We start from the raw sequence: 21,848 nt of genomic DNA, 5'->3' as shown, positions 1-21,848 counted from the left end.
GGGCCTTATATAAATCAAGTGGGCCACATCAATGGGCCTTGTGTACATTGCAATGGGCTATAAACCATGGGCCTTGAATACAACACAATGGGCCTCATAACATGGGCCTTACATATATCAAATGGGCCGCATTAATGGGCCTTATGTACATTGAAATGGGCCATAACCCATGGGCCTTAGAATACATCACAATGAGCCTTATATCCATATTAAGGTGGGCTTCAACAACGGGCCACAATTACATCAAGATAGGCCTAATAACATGACCATTTATATTAAATGGGCCACCCCAACTAGGCCCTATGCATATCAAATGGGCCATACACAAGATAAGTGGTGATAATGAATTGTACCATTTAAAATTCCTAAGGCCCACCAGAAAATATGTTTCCCATCCAACCTAATCATAAATTAACATAGGGATAGATGAAGTAGGGAACAAATATCAACTTAATGGGAAGCTACTATGGCCCTTAGAGGTTTTTGAACGGTGGGCATCATTGACTACCACTTAAAATGGAGAGTTCCACTTGAACTTAAATCCGCCTCATTCTCTGACCCATGCCATAAAATGGTCTTTCAAAATGGGTAGACGGTTTAGATGCAACATATACATCACGGTGGGGTCCACTATCCGTCCAGCGGTCAGCAAAATGGCTAGACGGCATGATAAAACACATACATTAAAGGTGGTTCAACCGTCAATAACACACATACATTACTGTGGACTCTACCGTCCACCTGGACGGTGGGCATAAAACACATGCATCACTGTGGGCTCCACATGGGGCCCACCATAATGTTTATATGCCATTCAGTCCGTTCATAAGGTCACACGTACCTGGATGGAAAAGAAAAACAAATTTCAAACTGATCCAAAACTTCTGTGGCCATAAAAAAAAGTTTCAGTGACAAATGTTTATCCACACTGTTTCTTGTGATGTGGGCCACCTGAGTGTCAGATCAGCCAGATCTTCGGAGGGGGCCTACTTCAAGGAGGGACCCACCCAATGGACGGTTGGATACTAAAAATACATCATGGTGGGGCCCACGGCAGGAGCCGTGGGTCCCTGTCGTCTGCCTGCCCACCAGCAGCAGGCGTCGCCTGCGTCTCTGACAGCAGCAGCGTCTGCTGCATGTATTATTATTATTATTTTTTTAAAACATGAAATGTCACAGTTTTTCGTGTATAGGGCCGGCATTAATGGAATCTGACCCCACCATTGGGTCTCATGGCTTAATACAAGCCAAACAAGCCCAATATTGAATATATTTTGATGAATAAAAACAGCAGTTGGTTTTTCAACAGTAACCACCATAGTTTCTCATGCTATGGCCCACCAGATACTCGGATCAGCTTCATTTTTCGGCTCAACGCCTAAAATGAACTCGAGAATGGAATGGACGGCATGGATTGAATACTTACATCAAGGTGAGGCCTACCCAAGTGGTCCACCCAAAAGCTTGTAAATCCAAGCTACTATTTGTGTTTTCTTTCCACGTCTAGCGTCCAAGGACACTGGACGGTCTTGGTATAAAACATGCATAAGGTGGCCTTGCTCCGATGGGCCACCAAATGGATACATGGTATGGATAAAACATACATTAAGGTGGGGTTCATCCAAGTGGGCCACACACATCATCATCACTCAACAAGAATAAAAGAAAGAGAGGGGAAAAAGAGAGAAGGAGAGGCAGATCGAGAGACACACGTGCATGGAGGGCTCCGCCACTACGAGCCCTCCCTTCCACACATCCAATCATATATCAAGTGGGTCCCATTACATGTGAGCCCACCAAATCAAAGATCAACGGTGGAGATCCCTTCTCCACCAAGGTGGACGGTCTAGATGACCTCTATCCTTACAAATAAAATAGACATCATGATGGGGTCCATGGAGAATGGCTCCACCATGGAATGATCATGAGGATCAAAGTGGGCCATCGGCCACACCTAGGGTCGAAAATGAGATCCATACCATCAATCGGTAGGCCTCATTTGGCTCTTCATGTAAAACATAAAAATCTATCCTAATAAGCACCCACCGTTGATCTTCTCGGTCCGTTGGAACGCCGGTCTCCTTGTGCTTCACTTTAACAGTGGAAGATGGGAAATGAATGGCTAAGATGAGGGATTTTGGGATGGAAAAGTGGGCCACACAACTCACTTTCTCTCTTGAAATTCCTTGGACGTGTGCACCTCTTTTGCTTGGGATTTGTTACTTGGGAAAATGAGGGAGAGAGAGAGTTGTAAGGAGAGAAGTGATGGGAGATGGGTGATGGATGTGAGTGATGGGTGAGGTGATGGATTGGTTGACTTTGGTGGTTGCTTAACTTGTGGAGAAAGAAAGTATGGGTGCTCTTGTACTTGACATGAGGTGATGGATGGGATTGATTGATGTAATTGATTTGACATGTTGTAGAGATTCTCTTGGAATTGCAAACGCGCGATGTTTTCTTCGAAATAAACGCCGGCTCACATCTCCCTGTCAGGGTACCGGATCGGTGCATAAGTCGGGGCGTTGGAACTGCGACGACGGTGCGGTCGTAATGGTACAAGTCTCGAATAAAGCCGACTCAATTCTATAGGATACGACTTAGGGTTATGCGCAAACGTTGATTATCGGTCGCAGGTTGCCGAAATTCGACAGGAAGGATCGCGGGATTCGATAGAACAGTACGGACTAGGATACATGTCTTACAATTTTAGGGTAGTAGAAGCTACTTTAGCTAACCAACCTACTATGCTGGGTTGTCCACACCAGATTTACAAGATTTCGTCAGATAGACGGTCAAAAGTCTATTCATTTTTACTATAAATGTAAGTTATTTTCACTTTTACTATAAATGGTAAGTTTTAATTTGATCATAACTTTTGATGCTTTGAGATTTAGGAGTCATGCCCGGCATGAAAAAGACTTTGAAAAATTATGAGAATAATGTGATTAGGCCAAATTGGACACTACTATTTTTAGCCGAAAACCATGAAGTTTAGTAGGAATACTGTTTATAAATAGTAAGTTTACTATTTACAATAAGTCGCGTTTTTATGGAGTTTGAGTCTGAAACTCCGTCCGAGGTTTGAGTTCACTATTTAAAGGATTGTAAATTCATTTTTTTAAAATCATCAATCAATTTATTTCGAATTATTAGAAATATTTTTGTTTTCATCCCTTGTGGATTCAAGGAATCTCTATGAGGATTCCAGAGAAGCTCCGTGGATTCGGAGTAGTTATCACTAAGGAAGATGGTGATCGACCTCATCACGTCCTTCCCTATGTCAGGTCGGGCTTAAGTAAAAATAATGTGGCCCATCTAAGTATGCGTTGGTGGTTAAAAAGACAGAAATAATGATATATGCTCTTCTTAACCGCAGTGATGAGGTGACTCGCTGTTGGATCGCCTAGAAATAGTGTTGTGTATAGCTGTATGTATTCTCTCGCCATTGTTGTGCAACTGGTGGATGAGTTATTGGTCTGTTGGTGAGGGCTAGATTAGTGGATGGAATTGGTCTGTCTGGAAGATCTGTTGAGGACAGTAGTCTGATGATAGTCTGTTTGGAAGGTCTGAAATTAGAACTGATGATGTTGGCCTGTCTAGAATGTCTAGATTTATGGCTGTTGATGTTAGTCTGATGATGTTGTATGATTGTTGGTTGGAAGAGTGAGTTGTCTGGTGTGTTTTAGTAAGAGTCTTCTTTGTTGTTTGATCTGAATTGTGGGATGGAAGGTGTGGAGTTTGTCTGGGTCTGTGAGATGTGCTGCTGCTATTAGCCGCGGGCAATGTATGAGGCCAAGTGTTACACCATTTAAGATATGGTCAGTATGGGGTAGTTTTGTGATATATTGATATTGGTGCAACCCATCTATTGATGTAGAGCAGGTCGCGCATAGTTTCATGGCCAAGATGGACCAGAAAAGGCCTGATCAGAGCAGAAGTGATTTGGACCGTCAGGACTTTAAAATGGACTTATCTACCAAACCAGAATGAGTTATCCAACATGCCTATATGATTTTGGGGTAGTACGAGGTACCATGCCGAATTTGTAATATACCATTAGATCTTTATTCAAATTCCCATTTTATTTTTGTTTTTACAATTTATATCAAGTTTTAGTTTGATTATTACTCTTCATCTGTTGGGCTTTAGGAGTTGCATCAAACATGAAAAGTGCAGGAGAATATCATGGTGAAGCCAAATAGGACAGTTACTATTGTTGGCCAAAAGTCGTGATGTCTAGTAGGAATTACGACCTTTTATAAATAGTAAGTTTACTATATATAGTAAGTCACCATTTCTAGGAGTTTTAGTTGTAGTTTAATTCTGAAACTTATTCCATTATCCCTATTTAAAGGGTTGTAAACTCGTTTATTTCATTCATCAATCAATTTACGAATTTTCTAGAATTTATTTATATTTTCCTTGCTTTATTTATCGTGAATTCGAGAAGTCTTCATGAGGAGTCCAGAGAAGCTCCGTGAATTTAGAGTAGTTATCCTTGAGGAAGACGGTGATCGACCTCCTCACGTTCATCCCTACATCACTATGCCCATTTATTATGATCTTGTAGACGGTCCTACCATTTGGCATAAACCAAGACTTATTAGCATACTCTTTAATAAGCTCAAAGTTTATATTGCACCATAACGTCGATGGTCTTACTTGTAGGCCCCACAGTGGATAAGGCACAATCCAATAATCAAACCATGTAGGCCCCACAATGGATAAGGCGCAATCCAATAATCAAATCCTGTAGGCCCCATAGTGTATAAGGCACAATCCAATAATCAAACCTTATAGGCCCCACAGTAGATAAGGCACAATCCAATAATCAAATCCAGGAAAAAATGCAAACCACTGCATCGTGGAAAAGTAAAGTGAAAAATGGTCATTAGATTGAAAAACCCTATTTGGTATCTTCTTTACTTCCTAATCACTGGGAAGTCCTTCCATGCATAAAGAATAATACATCATACCTCATCATGGTTTTCAGACTATGTGACTCATCCCAGTCAACATGGATATCCATTCATCGTAGTTGACATGGATTCAGTAGCATTTGATTGGTTTGATCCCACAACTCACCCTAGAGTCACCACCGTCCACCAACTCAGGTAAGTCGAGTCGATTCAGCCCCGACTCAGCGAGTCTTATCTCAACTTAAGAACAAACGGGTTAATCCAAGTCTCTAAGTTTGTTAACCATATACCCACTGCTGTTACAATTGAAATGGAAAGGAAAATATTAAAGATAGTTGTTTAGTAGGGGCAGTGATTTTGTTCTAAGTAGTGGTTCGTATGATTTAGGCCATGGGTATGGTGGACATCCTTTGGATGACCATTTCCCTACATATTCCATATCGGAAGATCCAAGCCATAAATCTTATGTGAATGTTCAATAATCTTAGCCACCCAATTGAAGCCCATGATCTGGCTTGTGGGAATGGCTATAGATGCATGTCAAGCTATACTGGACTAATAGGGCAACATTTAGTCTCGATGGATCCCTTGTTCTAGCATCAATATCAATCCCTGCTGTGAGCCCATTTTTACATGCTAGACACTAGGACATGCAAATCATGGCACATCAGGACCATATCACTACTCTTGCATGCATGAATGGCTGTGATTGAAGTCAAAGTCAAGCAGTCAACATTTGAATGAGCCCAATAATACTTTAGTGATATCATTGTCATGGACCCGCCCTTTCCAAAAGAAGATGCGTGAAATTCTTCAAAAGAATTTATATCATTGTCATGGTCCGGCCTTACCCTTTCTAAACGAAGTCGCACGAAATTCTCCCAAAGAATTTATACGAGGTCCCAGTGTTTTTTGTATTTTACCATAATAATAATTAATCATTATTTTCTCTATGCACTTAGGCATCATATAAGACTATTTAAATGTCGAAATAAGACTATGCAAACGTCCAAATAAGACTTATAGGGCAACATTTAGTCTTGATGTGCAGTGGGTTTGTATGATTTAGGCTATGAGTATTGTGGACATCCTTTAGATGCCCATTTCCTTGCATATCCCACATCGGAAGATCTAAGCACAAATCTTAGGTGAATGTTCAATAATCCTAGCTACCCAATTAAATCCCATGATCTGGCTTGTGGGAATGACTATATATGCATGTCAAGCTATACTGGACTAATAAGGCAACATTTAGTCACGATGGATCCCTTGTTCTGACATCAGTATCCATCCCTACTGTGGGCCCATTTTTGCATGCTGGGCACCAGGACATACAAATCATGGCACATCAGGACCCTATCACTACTCTTGCACGCATGAATGGCTGTGATTAAAGTCAATGTCAAGCAGTCAACATTTGAATGGGCCCAATAATACTTTAGTGCTATCATTGTCATGGCCCCGCCCTTTCCAAATGAAGACGCACGAAATTCTCCAAAAGAATTTATATCATTATCATGGTCCGGCCCCACCCTTTTCAAACGAAGATGCACGAAATTCTCCAAAAGAATTTATAAGACATCCCAGTATTTTTTGTATTTTTTCATAATACTAGTTAACCATTATTTTCTCTAAGTACTTACGCATCATATAAGACTATTCAAATGTCCAAATAAGACTTATAGAGCAACATTTAGTCTCGATGTGTAGTAGGTTTGTATGATTTATGCCATGGGTATGGTGGACATCCTTTGGATGCCCATTTCCCTACATATCCCACATCGGAAGATCCAAGCCATAAATCTTAGGTAAATGTTTAATAATCCTAGCCACCCAATTGAAGCCCATGATCTGGCTTGTGGGAATGGCTATAGATGCATGTCAAGCTATACTGGACCAATAAGGCAACATTTAGTCTCGATGGATTCCTTGTTCTAGCATCAATATCCATCCCTGTTGTAGGCCCATTTTTGCATGCTGGGCACCAGGACATGTAAATCATAGCACATCAGGACCCTATCACTATTCTTACATGCATAAATGGCTGCGATTGAAGTCGAAGTCAAAGTCAAACAGTCAACATTTAAATGGGCCCAATAATACTTTAGTGCTATTATTGTCATGGCCCTGCCCTTTCCAAATGCAGACGCACGAAATTCTCTAAAAGATTTTATATCATTGTCATGGTTCGGCCCCACCCTTTCGAAACGAAGTTGCACGAAATTCTCCAAAAGAATTTATACGAGGTCCCGGTGTTTTTTGTATTTTACCATAATACTAGCTAACCATAATTTTCTTTAAACACTTAGGCATCATATAAGACTATTCAAATGTCCAAATAAGACTTATAAGACAACATTTAGTCTTAATGTGCAGTGAGTTCGTATGATTTAGGCCATGGGTATGGTGCACTTGAAAAATCTCCAACTGTCTGATTTCAGAAAACAAGTATCCACTAATCAGAAGTTGAGATGGTTAAAAAAAATCTAATTTTTAGAATTTTGGCTTATAGTTCCAATAGTTTGAACTTTATATTAGAGTCCCTAGATAGTTCGACAGGTCTAATTGGATTAATTGGGAATTGTAGCATCTTGGTGGGCCATATTAATCCTAACCTTTGCAACATATTAGTGGGGCTTACCAATCATATTAGTTGAACCATTCTAGCCTATAAATTTTCTGTATGACTTTGATATATATTTTTTCTATCATCTACTAAATGTAATTCAGATAAAGAGTTAGATAATTAAGTAAGCATATTTTTCGGTTGATAAAACACTTGAACATGAAAACTCTAATTGGAATGGTTTATTTCGAATGATAAGTAAATGTGTGAGTCCCACCTTGATGTATGAATTTTCGACGCCATGCATACATTTTTCTATATCATTTTAGGGCAAGAGGACAAAATTAAAGTATATCCAACTCTCAAGTAAACCACACCACATAAAATAGTGGGAATTGAATGCCTACAATTGAAAACTTCTTGGGCCACAAAAGTTTTACATTAAGTTTTGTGAATGTAACGTGTTTTCCATTCATCTATGTCTTTTTGTCCTTACGAACAGGTTGGATGATAAATAAACATCAATGTGGGCCTTAACCTTAACCTTAACCCTAAACATTAAACCTAACCTTAAACCCTAAAGTTAAACCATAATCTTAAACTTAAATCCTAAACCCTAAAGTCTAAACCCTAAACCCTTAACCCCTAATCCTAACCTTATTGCTTAATGCTTATTACTTGATTACTACTTAATATGTTTGTATAATTAACTAATTGTACTACATTGCTTTTTTGCTTATCTCATTTTGTGTATTGTATACTTAGCTTAATATGTACATTGCTTTCTTTGCTTAGATTATTATTGTGACTTGTGATTGTGATTTGTGAGTTAGATAATTAGCTACCCATTTGAGGATTTCTATGTGGCCATATATAGATATGATGTGTTTTTAGTGGCATAGAAATCGTTCAAATTGTCCAATTTTGGACAGTTCAAGGTTAGATGGATAGTTTGATTTCATATAATCTATTTAAATATTCATGCCTAATCCGCCGTCCATCTCCTCATTTCTTTCTGGTTATGTTTCTTTCGTTTCATTTCCAATGCCAACTATCTTCACATTCGGTAGTCTACAACGTCCGTATCTCTGCTACCTTTTACTAGCCGTTATTCAAACATGGGAAATACTCATTATGACCAGTTTCCATTAAAAAATTGAATTTCCAAAATTGAATTTTCAAACAGGAAAATGTGTTATGATAGGATCTGACAATTCGCTAAAAAGTACAGTTGAAAATAATAAATGCTCTGGAAAGATGCATTTACCACGTCTATACAAAATCAAGGTAAATGGGTAATAATTATTTACCTTTAAATTTTCGACTTCATTTTCAAGGTGATGTTAATAGCTTCCTTCATTTATAGCACTCTCACGTCACCCGAAGAAAAAAGCCATTACATTTTTGGGATCCACCATGATATAAGTGTCTTATCCACACTGTTCATCCTTTAGCCAACTCATTTTAGGGTATGAGCCATATAAAGACGCAAATCTAAAGCTCAAGTGGACCAACTGTAGGAAACAATAGGAATTAAGCTCCTACCATTGAAAGCTTTTTGAGGGCCCTATAAGTTTTAGATCAAGTTGATATTTTTGTTTTCCCTTTATCTATGGCTCTATGACCTTATGAACAGTTTGGTGACAAATAAACATCAATGTGAGCCTTAAGAAGAAAATAGCTTTCAATGGTTGACGTCTTTACAATCATTATTTCTTAAGGTGTGGTCTACTCGACCTTAGAATTTGCCTCATTTTTGGACTCATATCCTAAAATTTGTTGTTGAAATGTTTGGATGGTGTGGATAAGTCGCATACATCACAATGGGACCCACAAGTTTAAATCGGCAATAACATGATTTTTGTGGACTGATTTTCGAGATGTAATGCCTCGTTAATTTCAAACCAGTGAAGTTAGTCATAATTACTTATTTACACATATTTACTAGAAAAATTAAAAATCAAAGAGCCCTAACTGCAATGACAAATTTTCTATCATTCTATGTTTCATAATAGAAAAACACAATAAAAATCATATCGTATAATATAAAAATATAATGGTTATAATTTTATTTAGTTATTTTATTTATAAGTGTATTTAACTCTTAATTTATGAGTCATAACTTTCACTTAAACAAATACCTTAAAATAATTAATAATGGCTGTCAATTACCTAATTATATTACATGAGAATTGGAAAACCAAATGGAAAACATATCCATGTGCCATTTACTCCGTCCATTAGTTTATTGAGCTCATGTTAAGATGTGAGCCAAAAAATTAAACAAACCTAAAATTCAAGTGGGCCACACCATAAGTAGCGGTGGGAATTGAACACCCACCATTGAAACCTTCTTGGGCTAGGGAAGTTTTGGATAAGGTCTATAGTTTTGTTTTCACTTGATCCTGCTAGGAATCACCTTTATAAACTAGTTAGATGGCATGTAAACATCACAGTTGGCTGGCCCCATCAAGGTTATTGGAGACTATCTTGTTCATTTTGTGGTGTGCCCCACTTGAGTTCTAGATCTGCCTCATTTTCTTAAATTAGATCCTAACATGAACTGACAAAATTGATGGACGGAGTGGATGTCACAGGGACATTGTGGTGGGTCGATTGACTTGATTTTTAAGCCTGAGGCCCCCCATGGAATGGTGCATTTGACTAATGGGGTACATGTTTGACACACATCACGGTGGGGCTTACACAGTTCGACCTCATGGGAAGTTCCCATGAGCTTGACTGCATAGAACCATTTCCCATATAAGGAACATAAGATAAGATTTTAAAAAAATAAAAATAAAAGAAAGAGTATAAGATCCATTGCCCCAACTTATAACAGTGATCCATACCATTTAGTGTAAGATCCATTAAACTAAATTCTAAGATCCAGACTGTCTATTTAACCATCCATCGAACCACAATGTTACATCCAACACCCACCTGCTTTAAGCTTATCTTATACACATTTAATTCACTTAACAGATAGAGTCTTTTTTAACCATACAATTGATCCATAACATTAAATTCTCATTTCTACTTGACCATTTCAACTGGACCATCCTTTAAACTTCACATAACACACATATACAAAACACACCGTACATCTGCCACATGTGCTAAAAATAAAATTAAGGTGAGATGTAAAGTAGTATACGCCATTGAAATTTACACACGTATACTATCTCAAACTCAACCAAACAAATCACCTGAACCAATTCCACCTTATCTCAATTGCTTCCTTTTTTAATTCAAATTTCACTAAAGCTTCAACAGAAGGTGTGGGGGTTTCCATCATGATCGTATGCCTCAAAACCAAACCGTCCATTAGATAGATTGTTATTCTCTCATCATGCATCCATTTAGTGTCCAAACCCTAATGCTTTAAGAGAAAAGAGAGAGAAAGAGAAGATTTAGGAGCTCATATCTGGTACATAAGATTTCTTTTTGTTTAATTTCTTTGTGCATTTAATATAATTTTGTCCAATTTGTGTAATGAACGGTGTGGATCGGCACTCGTTCATCATATTGATCTATAGATAGATATGATGTAAAGACGATGAAAAGCTAACATTTCATGTAAAGTTTTTTATTGTAGAGATTTATTTCTATGCATCTGTTTGTGCCAGATCAAATCTGTATGGATCATATGATCCCTAAGGCTAAAATATACAATAGCCCTAACTTCTAGATCAATATAATCATCGGATAGGCCGCAATAGTTAGATCTAATTGTAAATATTTGATTATAAGATGGATGATCGGACATATCAGATCTAATCCCTACCATTCATATACATCTTGGATCAAATATATCTTGACATCCAGATCTGTGGATGGATTTAATCATTTGGTGGTCCACAATAATTGTAAGAATAGTTATTATTAACATGATCTTAGAAAAAATGTCGATCTTAGATGGTATAGATCTAGATAATTCATTAGTTTTTCTCTAAATAGATTAAGTGGAAGCTTATGGACGGTTTGAATTTGATCCAAAGACAAAAATAAACCTTTAATCTAAGAATAAAAGAGAAACTCACATAATATTAAATTAATATTCAATCAGGAACTTATTAAGAATGTATAAATTATTTAGGGTTTGTTGAATTGTAGTTAGCCACCTAAGGTGATTAATCAATGGTGTACCCCATTGTGTGATGAAATTGGATCAAACAATAATGTCGTGTATATGATTATTAGGATTTCTGAATTCCAATCAATTTGATTATCTTGTGGATTCTTCACTGCTAGACTCAGGTGAGCAATCCCATCATATCTCATATTCATTGGAATTAAAATAAATTACTTGTGATGATTTGATGAATTGATATACTGATTGGAGTGTTTTGTTATGATGTTGTTATTTAACTATTATAAATGTATGTTACAAAAAATTACTTGCTAATCTGTGCCAAATTGCATAAATTATGATAATTGTATGTTAAATTCACATATGAATATTCTGATAAAGACAAAAGTATATATGACAGTTATGAAAAAGATGCATTTATATATCATCTATCATACAAACACATTACATTGTCGATCCTGGGAGGCCCTCCCTGTAAGAAACATCAATCTTGATAGATCGTTATTAGATGCGGGTTATGCCCAAGCCGTCCAGAAGATGGAATCCTACCCAATGGGTACATCATTTGCATCCATATCATTGTGCATACTCCTGTTTTTATTATATCTTAATTTCAATAAGTATGAACTACGTTGAATTGGATATCAACCATTTTTACAGATCCTTTTAAGGTTTTATATAAAAAATGAGAGGGATATAAATCTCAGGTTGACCACACCACATGAAAACAATATTAATTGGATATTAACCATTAAAATCCTCCCAAGGCCCACTATACGGTTTATTTGACATCCAATCTGTTGATTAGGTCATATAGACCTAGATGAAGGGAAAACACAAATATCATCATGATCCAAAACTTTTATGGCCCCCTAAAAGTTTTTAATGGTCAATGTTCATTAAACATTGTTTCCTTTAATGTGGTCCACTTGAGATTGGGATATATCTCATTTTTTTTTGGTAATACCATAAAATGATCTATAAAAATAGATGGATGGCATGGATGAAATAGATAGGTCATGGTGAAGCCCACAAAGCACCAATTAGTGGCCGGTTGTCAGTAACTAATCCATGTCCTATCTAATCCGAAAGCAGATTGGCTGGTGTACCACACACTAGCTGTATAGCTGCTGTAGGTACGTGTCATGCAAGGACGAGTACTGACGCTCGAGTTGTACAAACGGTTCAAAGGAGATCAAAGTTACATGGGCCCCACAGTGATGTATTTATTATATTTACACTGTTCATCTATTTTTAGAGATCATTTTAGAGTATTATCCAAAAAATGAATCATATCCAAAGATCATCTGGACCACACCACAAATAGCAGCAGAGATAATGATTTTCACCTTTAAGCAATTCATACGATCCACCATAATGTTTATTTTCAATCCAATCTGTTCATAAGGTCACAAAGACCTAAATAAAGAGGAAAAACAAATTTCATATTGATCCAAGACTTCTGACCCCAAAAAGGTTTCAATGGTAGATGTTTAATCCCCCACTACTTTTTGCAATGTGGTCCACCTGATAGTTAGATCTGCCTTATTTTTTGTCTTAGTCCTTAATACAAGCTCACCAAATGGATGGACGGTTTGGATATAACACATACCTCGTGATCAGACCCATAGAACTTGCTGACGTTAATACAACAGCTATATAGTTGGTGTGAGGTACACCAACCAATCCGCTTCCATCTAATCCACATCCATATCTGGGACGGACGTGGATTGCGTCCTACCCCCGCCCGTCTCTAGCCCCGAATGGGCAGTTCTATGGGCCGGCCCACCGTGATGTATCTGTTTATCCAAGCCGTCCATTCATTTTGAAAGATCATTTTAAGGGATGAGCCAAAAAACGAGGCATATCAAAGGCTCATGTGGACCACACAATAGAAAGTAGTGAAATTGAAAGCCTACGATTAAAAACCTTTTGGGGCATAAATATTTTGGATGTAACTCATTTTTTGGCCCGTGACGTTAAATAAAATTCTAAATCCAATGGATATATTGGATTCGACACATAAATCACGACAGGACCCACGATCCTTATAACATGACAACATCGACCCTTATTACGTTACAACCATGAACTGCACACGTTACGTAACAACCTCGACCTATATAACATGATAACTACGATCCATATAATATGACAACCACGACCCATATCAATCACGACTCATATAATATGACAACCACGACCTATATAACATGACAACCATGACCTATATCAATCATGACCCACATAACATGACAGTCACGACCCATATAACATAATAACTACGACCCGTGACAACCACGACTCATATAACATGACAACCACAACCCATGTTGTATGGATGGGTCGTATTTGCCACGTTATATGGGTCATGGTTGTCATATTGTATGGATCGTGGTTTTCAACATGTTCACTTCTTTTTCTACCAAACCATCGGTATCATAGCTTAAGGCTCACAGTGGGGTCATCCGATCCATCCACCTTGTTGGCCAGTTTGTCGTGGGCCTAAAAAGTTGTGACTTAGGCAGTGTCCACTTCTAACAAACATCACAATGAGCTTGAAAATTTTCAACAGTCACCATTATTTTCTATTTTGTGGCCCATAGGAGCGTTGGATCAGACTGATATTTGGGCCTTACCCCTAAAATGACATGGCAAAAAGGATGGGCGGCATGGATTATACACATACATCAATGTGGCCCCATATGGGTCGTGGTTTGCATGGGTCGTAGTTGCTATGTTATATGGGTCGTGGTTGTTATGTTGTATGGATGGTCGTTTTCAACGTGTTCACTTCCTTTATTACCTAGCCATTAAAATCCTTCTAAGGCCCACTGTATTGTTTACTTGACATCCAATCTGTTGATTAGGTCATACAGACACAGATGAAGGGAAAAAACAAAGATCAGCTTGATCCAAAACTTTTATGGCCCCCAGAAAGTTTTTAATGGTCTTCGCTCATTCAACACCATTTCCTGTAATGTGGTTGACTTGATATTGGGATATACCACATTTTTGGTCTCATCCCATAAAATGATCTGGAAAAATATATGGACGGCATGGATGAAACACATACATCATGGTAGGGCCCACAAGCACCGAGCACCAGCCATTGGCTGGTGGCAAGGGAGGAGTAGCCAATCCATCACTTTTTCAGGGTTGCAAAAAGAAGGTAACTTCTTATTCACTTCAGGATCGTACAACTTCTGAACCAAGGATAGGGGCACTTTTATCCGAAACAATATCCAAAAGTTGTCAGAAGGCCACTCTTGGGATATCTGGAAGGTAGTACCTCCCAAGGTAATTTGCCCAAACTTGGAGGTTAGTATGGCCAAATCCCCCGGAAAGGGAGACTGATGCTTATTGGTCTTCCTTCTTTTTATGTTCCATATATCATCTTGGGTTGGATGGGTTGGGTTCTTTTATACATTGTCTAATATGAGAGGTGGCTCCCTGTCTTTCTTGTGTGGGCTCTACCCAAAGATGTGATTACAATCTGCTTCAATAAAATTTTATTTTGAAAGGAGAAAAAAAAAAAAAAAAAAAGCATACTCAAGAAGAATGTCATGGGATAAGAATGAGAATCTTTTATTTTTTTTAATGAAAGGTGTGAGAGCACACCACCTGAAAATTTATTTACTTAAAATGAGAATCTTTCATGACAGGAAGCACGAGAACATTATTAAGAGAAGAAAATCAGGTGATACATGAGCATTCAAACACTTATGCAGAAGGAGGAAGAACCCCTTGAAGGAAGGATGAGATCATGGTCAGTGATCTTTGAGGCTGGTAGCTTGGAACCAAGTGCCCAGCTCCTCTTACTGTCACCAATGTCAATCCTTCGTACCCCTCCACATATCCTCCCACCTGCCATTCATTCATCGATCAATCATCAACATTCCTCATTCCTATGTGGGCATATAAAAATAATAATAATAATAATAATAATAATAATAATAGAAGAACAAGATAAAAAAAAAAGAAGAAAGGAAGCCTAAGAGTGAAACTGGGCCTAGGGCAGGTGGAACTGGATCATCCATATACTGGGTCATCTCCATAAATGGCCCTTGGTCGAAAATCATACTGAACTGATGACTCTAACCAGCATTTGGCCATCCATATGAAGGAGGCAGTCTGCATGGACGGAGTATGTGCAATTAATGGACAAGATCCATAGTGTAGGCGATTGGAATTTACCACCCCACCTGCCAAGTGTTAGGTATTGGGAGTGTTCACAGGATCCTCAGGATCCCAAATATGTGTGTGCCAAGGCCCAACGAATTACCTCATTGTTGGAGTACCAAGGGCGCCAAGGAGTGTCCACATTTACTCCAAGCTTGTTTATGAAGTATCTGGTCGCTGTAACAGGACACACAGCGTCCATGTCCCCACTGCCGAATTCAAAAAAGAAGAGAAGAAGAAAAAAAAGAAGAAAAGAGAGGCCTTTTAAGTTACAATCATGAGATGAAATGTCAGAGGTGAGAGCGTATATGTGTTGGGTGAGAAACTTGCCTGTACATCCAGACGCTTATGCCACTGGCAATAAGTTGTTGCATGGTAGGTAAAATGGTCAATGGGCTATCATTCCAAACCAAGAGGCCGCCGCTTCATCATATAAACACATGGTTAGAACGAAATGAAAAAAAGGGGAAGTAGTCAGTAACACGGGAGAAATGTTAAATCCTCCTTTTTTTCCTCCTCTCTTCAAACTTTTGTTTCTTCTTTCATTGTATTTCTTTCTTTGGGGGAAAAAAAAAAAAAAAAAAAACCTCTTGAGTTTATGTGCCCAAAAATTCGTTAAAGATAATAATGCATGCATAGAAACAAATAGATGGACGGTGTGGATATATCATATATATTACAGTGGGGTCCACGTATTTAAATCAACACTTTTGATTCGATTTTCGAAGCGGAATTACTCTCATATTTTCAAACATGGTGAAAAAGTAATAATTACTTGTTTACTCTGTTTTACATGTATCATGGAAAATCAAATAGGCCATTAGGATAGGACTCCGCCCAGAATTTTTTGTTGGCAGAAGCCCGGATCGCTGCCCCAGGTTGTAAATCCTTTTGGGATGAAAGAATCTATATTTCAATTAAAAAGTAATTATTTATTTATTTATTATTATTTTTTTTTAAAAAAAAAACGCTTGTTCTTGGTAAGCATGACCTAGATGGCTCGCCTATGACTAAACTTTGGTTACAGCCAAACAGCCCAAAATAAAAGGTAGTGAGCAGGGCAAAATCTTATTGACCGCAGAGATGATTGTACCAGCCTGACTTGTCTAACTGGAGACACATTTCACTCAAAGCAAGCAAAACGATGATAATAAGTACCTGCAACTACTCCATTTATAGGCCAACCCAGTAACGTTTGCATGAATAGCCTTCTGCACCTCGGCCACATTCATATAAGAGTTGACATAGATTCCCGAGCAGGGATCAAAGTTCGTAATCTGGTTTGATAAGATCCAGCATGCATGATCGATCAGACCGCAACACCCCATGTGAACATTAAAAATCACCCAAAAGTATTCCGAGCAGGGATCTTACCGAACCAGTTGAGACAGTTGTTTGGTTGTTGTTATAGTTGCAGAGGGGAGCATATATGTTGTAGGTATCGATATTTCCAATTTGGTCGTCGGCATCATTTAGGGCATTCAAGCATTCTTTGGTGAAGTTGGCCGAGAAGTCACATGTCGCATGGATCTGTGCATTGGTTTCATCTGAGTTCATGGCATGAGTCCAAATATAATCATAAGTCCCTATTTCATTGGTAATGTAGTCGACCCATCCATTGCCAACCTACAAGACATCCATCCAACATCAATACAATTATGAAGAAAATTTTTCTTCATCTTTTATTTTTGCTTGTTGTGAGAAAAACATCTGAGATTTGGGGTGCGTTTGGTTGCACAAAATATAATGACATTTCTTGATACTTTGCACCATATTAGACTGATTAATTATGAAATATTATAACATGATATTTGGTGCAACCAAATGCACTATTAGACACCCTGATCCATAGCTCAAGTGGTAGACTGAGTGAAAGATACCTCGTTTCAACACTGAGGTCTTGGTATCGATCCCTAGTGGGCTGGCTAACTGTGAGTGTGAACTGACAGTGGGGTGTACTAACAAGCTAACAAAATTAAAAAAAAATAAAATAAATAAATAAAATGCACTAGTAGTATTGAAAATGATAACAATGTATTCTATAAAAGAAATGCCATCAGTGATCACTTCCTCACCGAGTAATTTTCCACATAATTTTCCACATTTGACCTACACAAGCAACCCAACTGACTCTGGGCCACAAGAGATTCATGGTGGAGCCTATACGATGAATGGGCAAGCAGAAATAGAAGACTTACAGCGATGCCTTTGAGGTTGATGATAGTCTGGTTGGTGTTTTTGTTGTTGACGAGGATGGTGTAGGCCAACTGAGGCACATAATGGCCTGCATAGCTTTCTCCAGTGATGAAGAAATCGCGTGTTTTGTACTGAGGAAATCTCTCTAGCCAGTTTACAAGAAATGTATAGGCATCATCAGCTGTTCTCTTGTCTCCGCTTACATCGTAATCTGAGGTTGTATTTGAATATGAGAAACCTACGCCGGCCGGCGATTCCAAGAAGATCACGTTTGCCACTGCCATTGTTGAAGCAAGAATGATCAAATATTGAGGTGGCAATTAAAAGCTCTTCGTCAATGATTCGAGTAATTAATTAATTACTGTTTATTTTTTGAAGTTTTATGAAGTCTAGATTCACTCACCATTATTCCATGCATAGTCATTTTTAAAGAGAGTCTTTCCGTCCGAGTTAACTCTGAAGGGGCCTTGTTCCATCATAGCTCCAATTAAGGAGGAGCATCCAGGACCTGCATATCCCAAATTCATCATGGTCACCCAAGGATAGTAAGAGATAACATATATATATATATATATATATATATATATATATATATATATATATATATATATATATATATATATATATGAGAATGATCATCAAATGTTGTTACGTCAACCATCGATGATGATGTTCATGGCCTTGATGTCATTGATGGTGAAAAACTCTATGGTTAGATTGCGAGTGGTGCCATTAAGGTTCAACCTAAAACTCCATGGTTATATCAGTGTCTCTTTTAAAAAATGCAGTAAAAAAAATAGTGACTGTAAGTTATGTAAATCTTGGTTTTCTCATAAAAAGTTGATTTTTCCCTCAGGGAAGGGGCATATAGAGAATTTAATCTCAGTGGGGTCCATTGACACTGTTGATGAGATATTGACCGTCCATCCCTGATCATTTACGACGTGAGAAACAAAATAAATTAAAATTGAAGCTCAAGTGGATCACACCACAGAAGCAGTGGGAACTGAGTGCGAGGCCATTGAATTTTTGGATCAAGCTGATATTTTTGTTTTCTCTTCATCTAGGTATGGCCCAAAAGAAGTTTTTAATGGTGGCCATTTGATAAGCATTGTTCCCTATCGCGTTGTCCACCTGATATCTAGATAAGCCTTAGTTTTGGGCTCATTCTTTAACATGAGCTGAAAAAATGGACGGACAGAGTGTATTATTTCTCACAAACATCTTCGTAGGGTCATTCAAATGTCACGTCAGGCCTGTGTTGCGACATTTTTTTTTTAACATGCACACACACACCCCCACACACTCGCGCAGTAGTGGAATTTCACCACCTATGGATGCTGGAACACTTGAACAGGTGTTGAAACTCCCGAGAGTCTCCCCCGGAGCTGGAACCCTTGCAGCCTTTTTATGAACCACTTTGATTGCATGTAAACACCGGTTGACGGCCGTTTTCATTGTTTCCAGTAATGCATACCGCTTGAGTTTGGTATGGTAAATGCCTTTTTTTGTCCCTCACACCTTAACATGAGTTTCCAAAATGGATGGATGGACAGGGTAAATTTCTTGTAAACATCACGGTGGGCCTCACCTGCAGTAGAGCTCAGCATTGTTGCGAAGTAATTCAGACTTTGGTGTGCGTGCAACGATTAGGCAGAGGGGGTGGTGTCCAAGGGGGTCGGAAGCAAGGAGGGGCTCACCATTGTATTTGTGATAAATCTACTATCAATATGGTTTGCAAGCAAATGGGTCCTTACTCTAGCCCTAGTGGTAGACTCTCAGGAGTTTCAACACCCGATCAAGGGTTCAAGTACCCATTGCTTTGTGCTGTGATATATATATATATATATATATATATATATATATATATATATATATAGGGAAAAGGTACTATGCGCTTGAGCTCATGATAACGTCCCATGAGGCGAGCTGTGTGGGCCCCACCGTGATGCGTGTCGAAAATCTACCCCATCAGTCAGATGCACCATTCCATCATGGGCCTCAAAAATCAAGTCAATCCGTGACTTGTGTGGGCCACACCACATACAGAAGTTGAGAGGGACCGTGCACCATTAAAACATTCATAATCATTTTTTGGGCCCACCGAGATGTGGTTTGCAAATCCAGCCCATCCATTATGTGTGTCCCACTTGGATGAGGGTTCCGACCAAGTTTCAGCACCATTCAAAACTCAGGTGGGCCCCACCAAGTGCTTTTATATGTTTTGGCATGTCTTCACATGATTTTAGATGGTATGGCCCACCTGAGTTCCTTATACGGCTGATTTTTGGGATATCCCATAATTTAAAGGGGACCCATCAAATGCACGGTGTTGATGGTCGACATGCATCACGGTGGGGCCCACACAGCTCAACCTCATGTGACGTTAATATGAGCTCGAGCGCATAGTACCTTTTCCCACACACACACACACACATATATATATTAAAAAAAAATGGTTTGCAAGCACATTTTATGGCTCCATTGAGTGAAAAAAAAGAAAAAGAAAAAAAGCACATTTTATGCCAAGAGCTCAAAATTGAGGTAAATCCAGATTTCAGCTGGACAGACCACAGGAAAAGACTGTTAACTGAACGCCCACCATTACAAACTTTCTAAGGCCATTTATTTGCCATCTGACCTGTTGATTAGCTCACTGAGACCTGGATGAAGAGAAAACACAAATATCAGCTTGATCCAAAATTTCTATGGCCCCGGAAAGCTTTCAAAGGTTGGCATTCAATTCCCAGTTTTCAATGGTGTAGTCCACTTGATCTTTCTATTTGCTTTATTTTTGTTCTCATGCCGTAAAACCAGTTGGTAAAATGGATGGACGGTGTAGATAAAATATACATTATGGTGACGCCTACAAAGCATCATCCGTCGGTCAGAGGGAGGGCAAAGGCTTAGAATGCAGTGGGTGTTGTTACATAGTGACAATTCTAGCCATTAATTTAAAATAACAACAAAAACCCTGCCTTGTAACTATCGAAAAGAGAGAATCGTCGATATGAATAGTCCAAAAGTAGGTAACTGGATGACAATTACCCTTTCTGTATTGGTTATGACTGTGATATTCATGCCAATGACAAAGTCGATAGTGAAGACATTAAAGATCACAGAGATGACAAGGATAGCATTACATACAAAACATTCGTAAGCATGTTGATATAAAATGATTATGATGGAAGTGGCAGTGACGGTTTTCCATTACCTCCGTTGAGCCATAAGACTAGAGGTTTGGTTGAAGGATCTCCTGGACTCTCGGTGAAATAATAGAAGAGCGCCCTTCCATTCTTAGGATCCACCGTTACATATCCCGCGTACTGATTGAAATTCGCTCCATTTTTTCCATTGGGTTGTCCAGGCAACGCCTCAATCTTGTCCTCCTCCATCAATCCATCCTGTGGACTGATGTAAATGGGCGAATAGTCGTTGCTCGCATTTATTGGGGCCCATGATTCGACATGTGGTGGCTGGGATGACTTGAGTGATTTGATCAACCTATTTAAACTGGTGATCTGATCATTCGCGTGATTGCTGGTGGGCCAAGCAAAGAAGCAGCTGAACAGCAGCAACCATGTGAAGGGTGCAATCTTCATCTTCTTGTTAATGATGAAAATGGATGCCGTTGAGGTTCTTAAATAGGCAAGTGAGGAAATGGTATGACGAAGATTTCAAGATAGTGTTTGTTTTAAGTTGTTTGGAGTTTTGAAATTCTAATTCCTTTCCGAATCAACACACCAACATTTCTTATTTTTCGTCGGCGTTGAAAGTAAAGTTGGCCTGCTTCATTGTTTTCCTAGCCTGTCCTAACTCCCTCTCTTTAGACTCCGGGGTGCGTTTGCCACAGTTCATTCAGTTCAAATAACTGACCAACCATGAGTTTTTT

At 38.6% G+C, this 21,848-nt stretch overlaps 1 protein-coding gene across 1 annotated transcript; it reads right to left on the bottom strand.

Annotated features, from left to right (window-relative positions):
• Positions 1–15,164: 15,164 nt before the first annotated feature.
• On the bottom strand, positions 15,165–21,558 carry LOC131220318 (serine carboxypeptidase 1-like). The gene is made up of 9 exons (XM_058215266.1): positions 21,491–21,558; positions 21,171–21,349; positions 18,360–18,464; positions 17,959–18,233; positions 17,135–17,386; positions 16,919–17,037; positions 16,091–16,183; positions 15,864–15,969; positions 15,165–15,445 (listed from the first exon to the last, which is right to left on the bottom strand). Exons 1-9 carry the CDS (start codon positions 21,556–21,558, stop codon positions 15,302–15,304), a joined length of 1,341 nt encoding a protein of 446 aa, XP_058071249.1. The 3' UTR covers positions 15,165–15,301.
• Positions 21,559–21,848: the final 290 nt, after the last annotated feature.

This window comes from Magnolia sinica, chromosome 12 (assembly GCF_029962835.1).
Source record: "Magnolia sinica isolate HGM2019 chromosome 12, MsV1, whole genome shotgun sequence".
In the NCBI taxonomy this organism is placed as follows: Eukaryota; Viridiplantae; Streptophyta; class Magnoliopsida; order Magnoliales; family Magnoliaceae; genus Magnolia; species Magnolia sinica.
The sequence above is the reverse complement of the archived record's forward strand: the minus strand, read 5'-3'. Positions and strand labels throughout refer to the sequence as shown.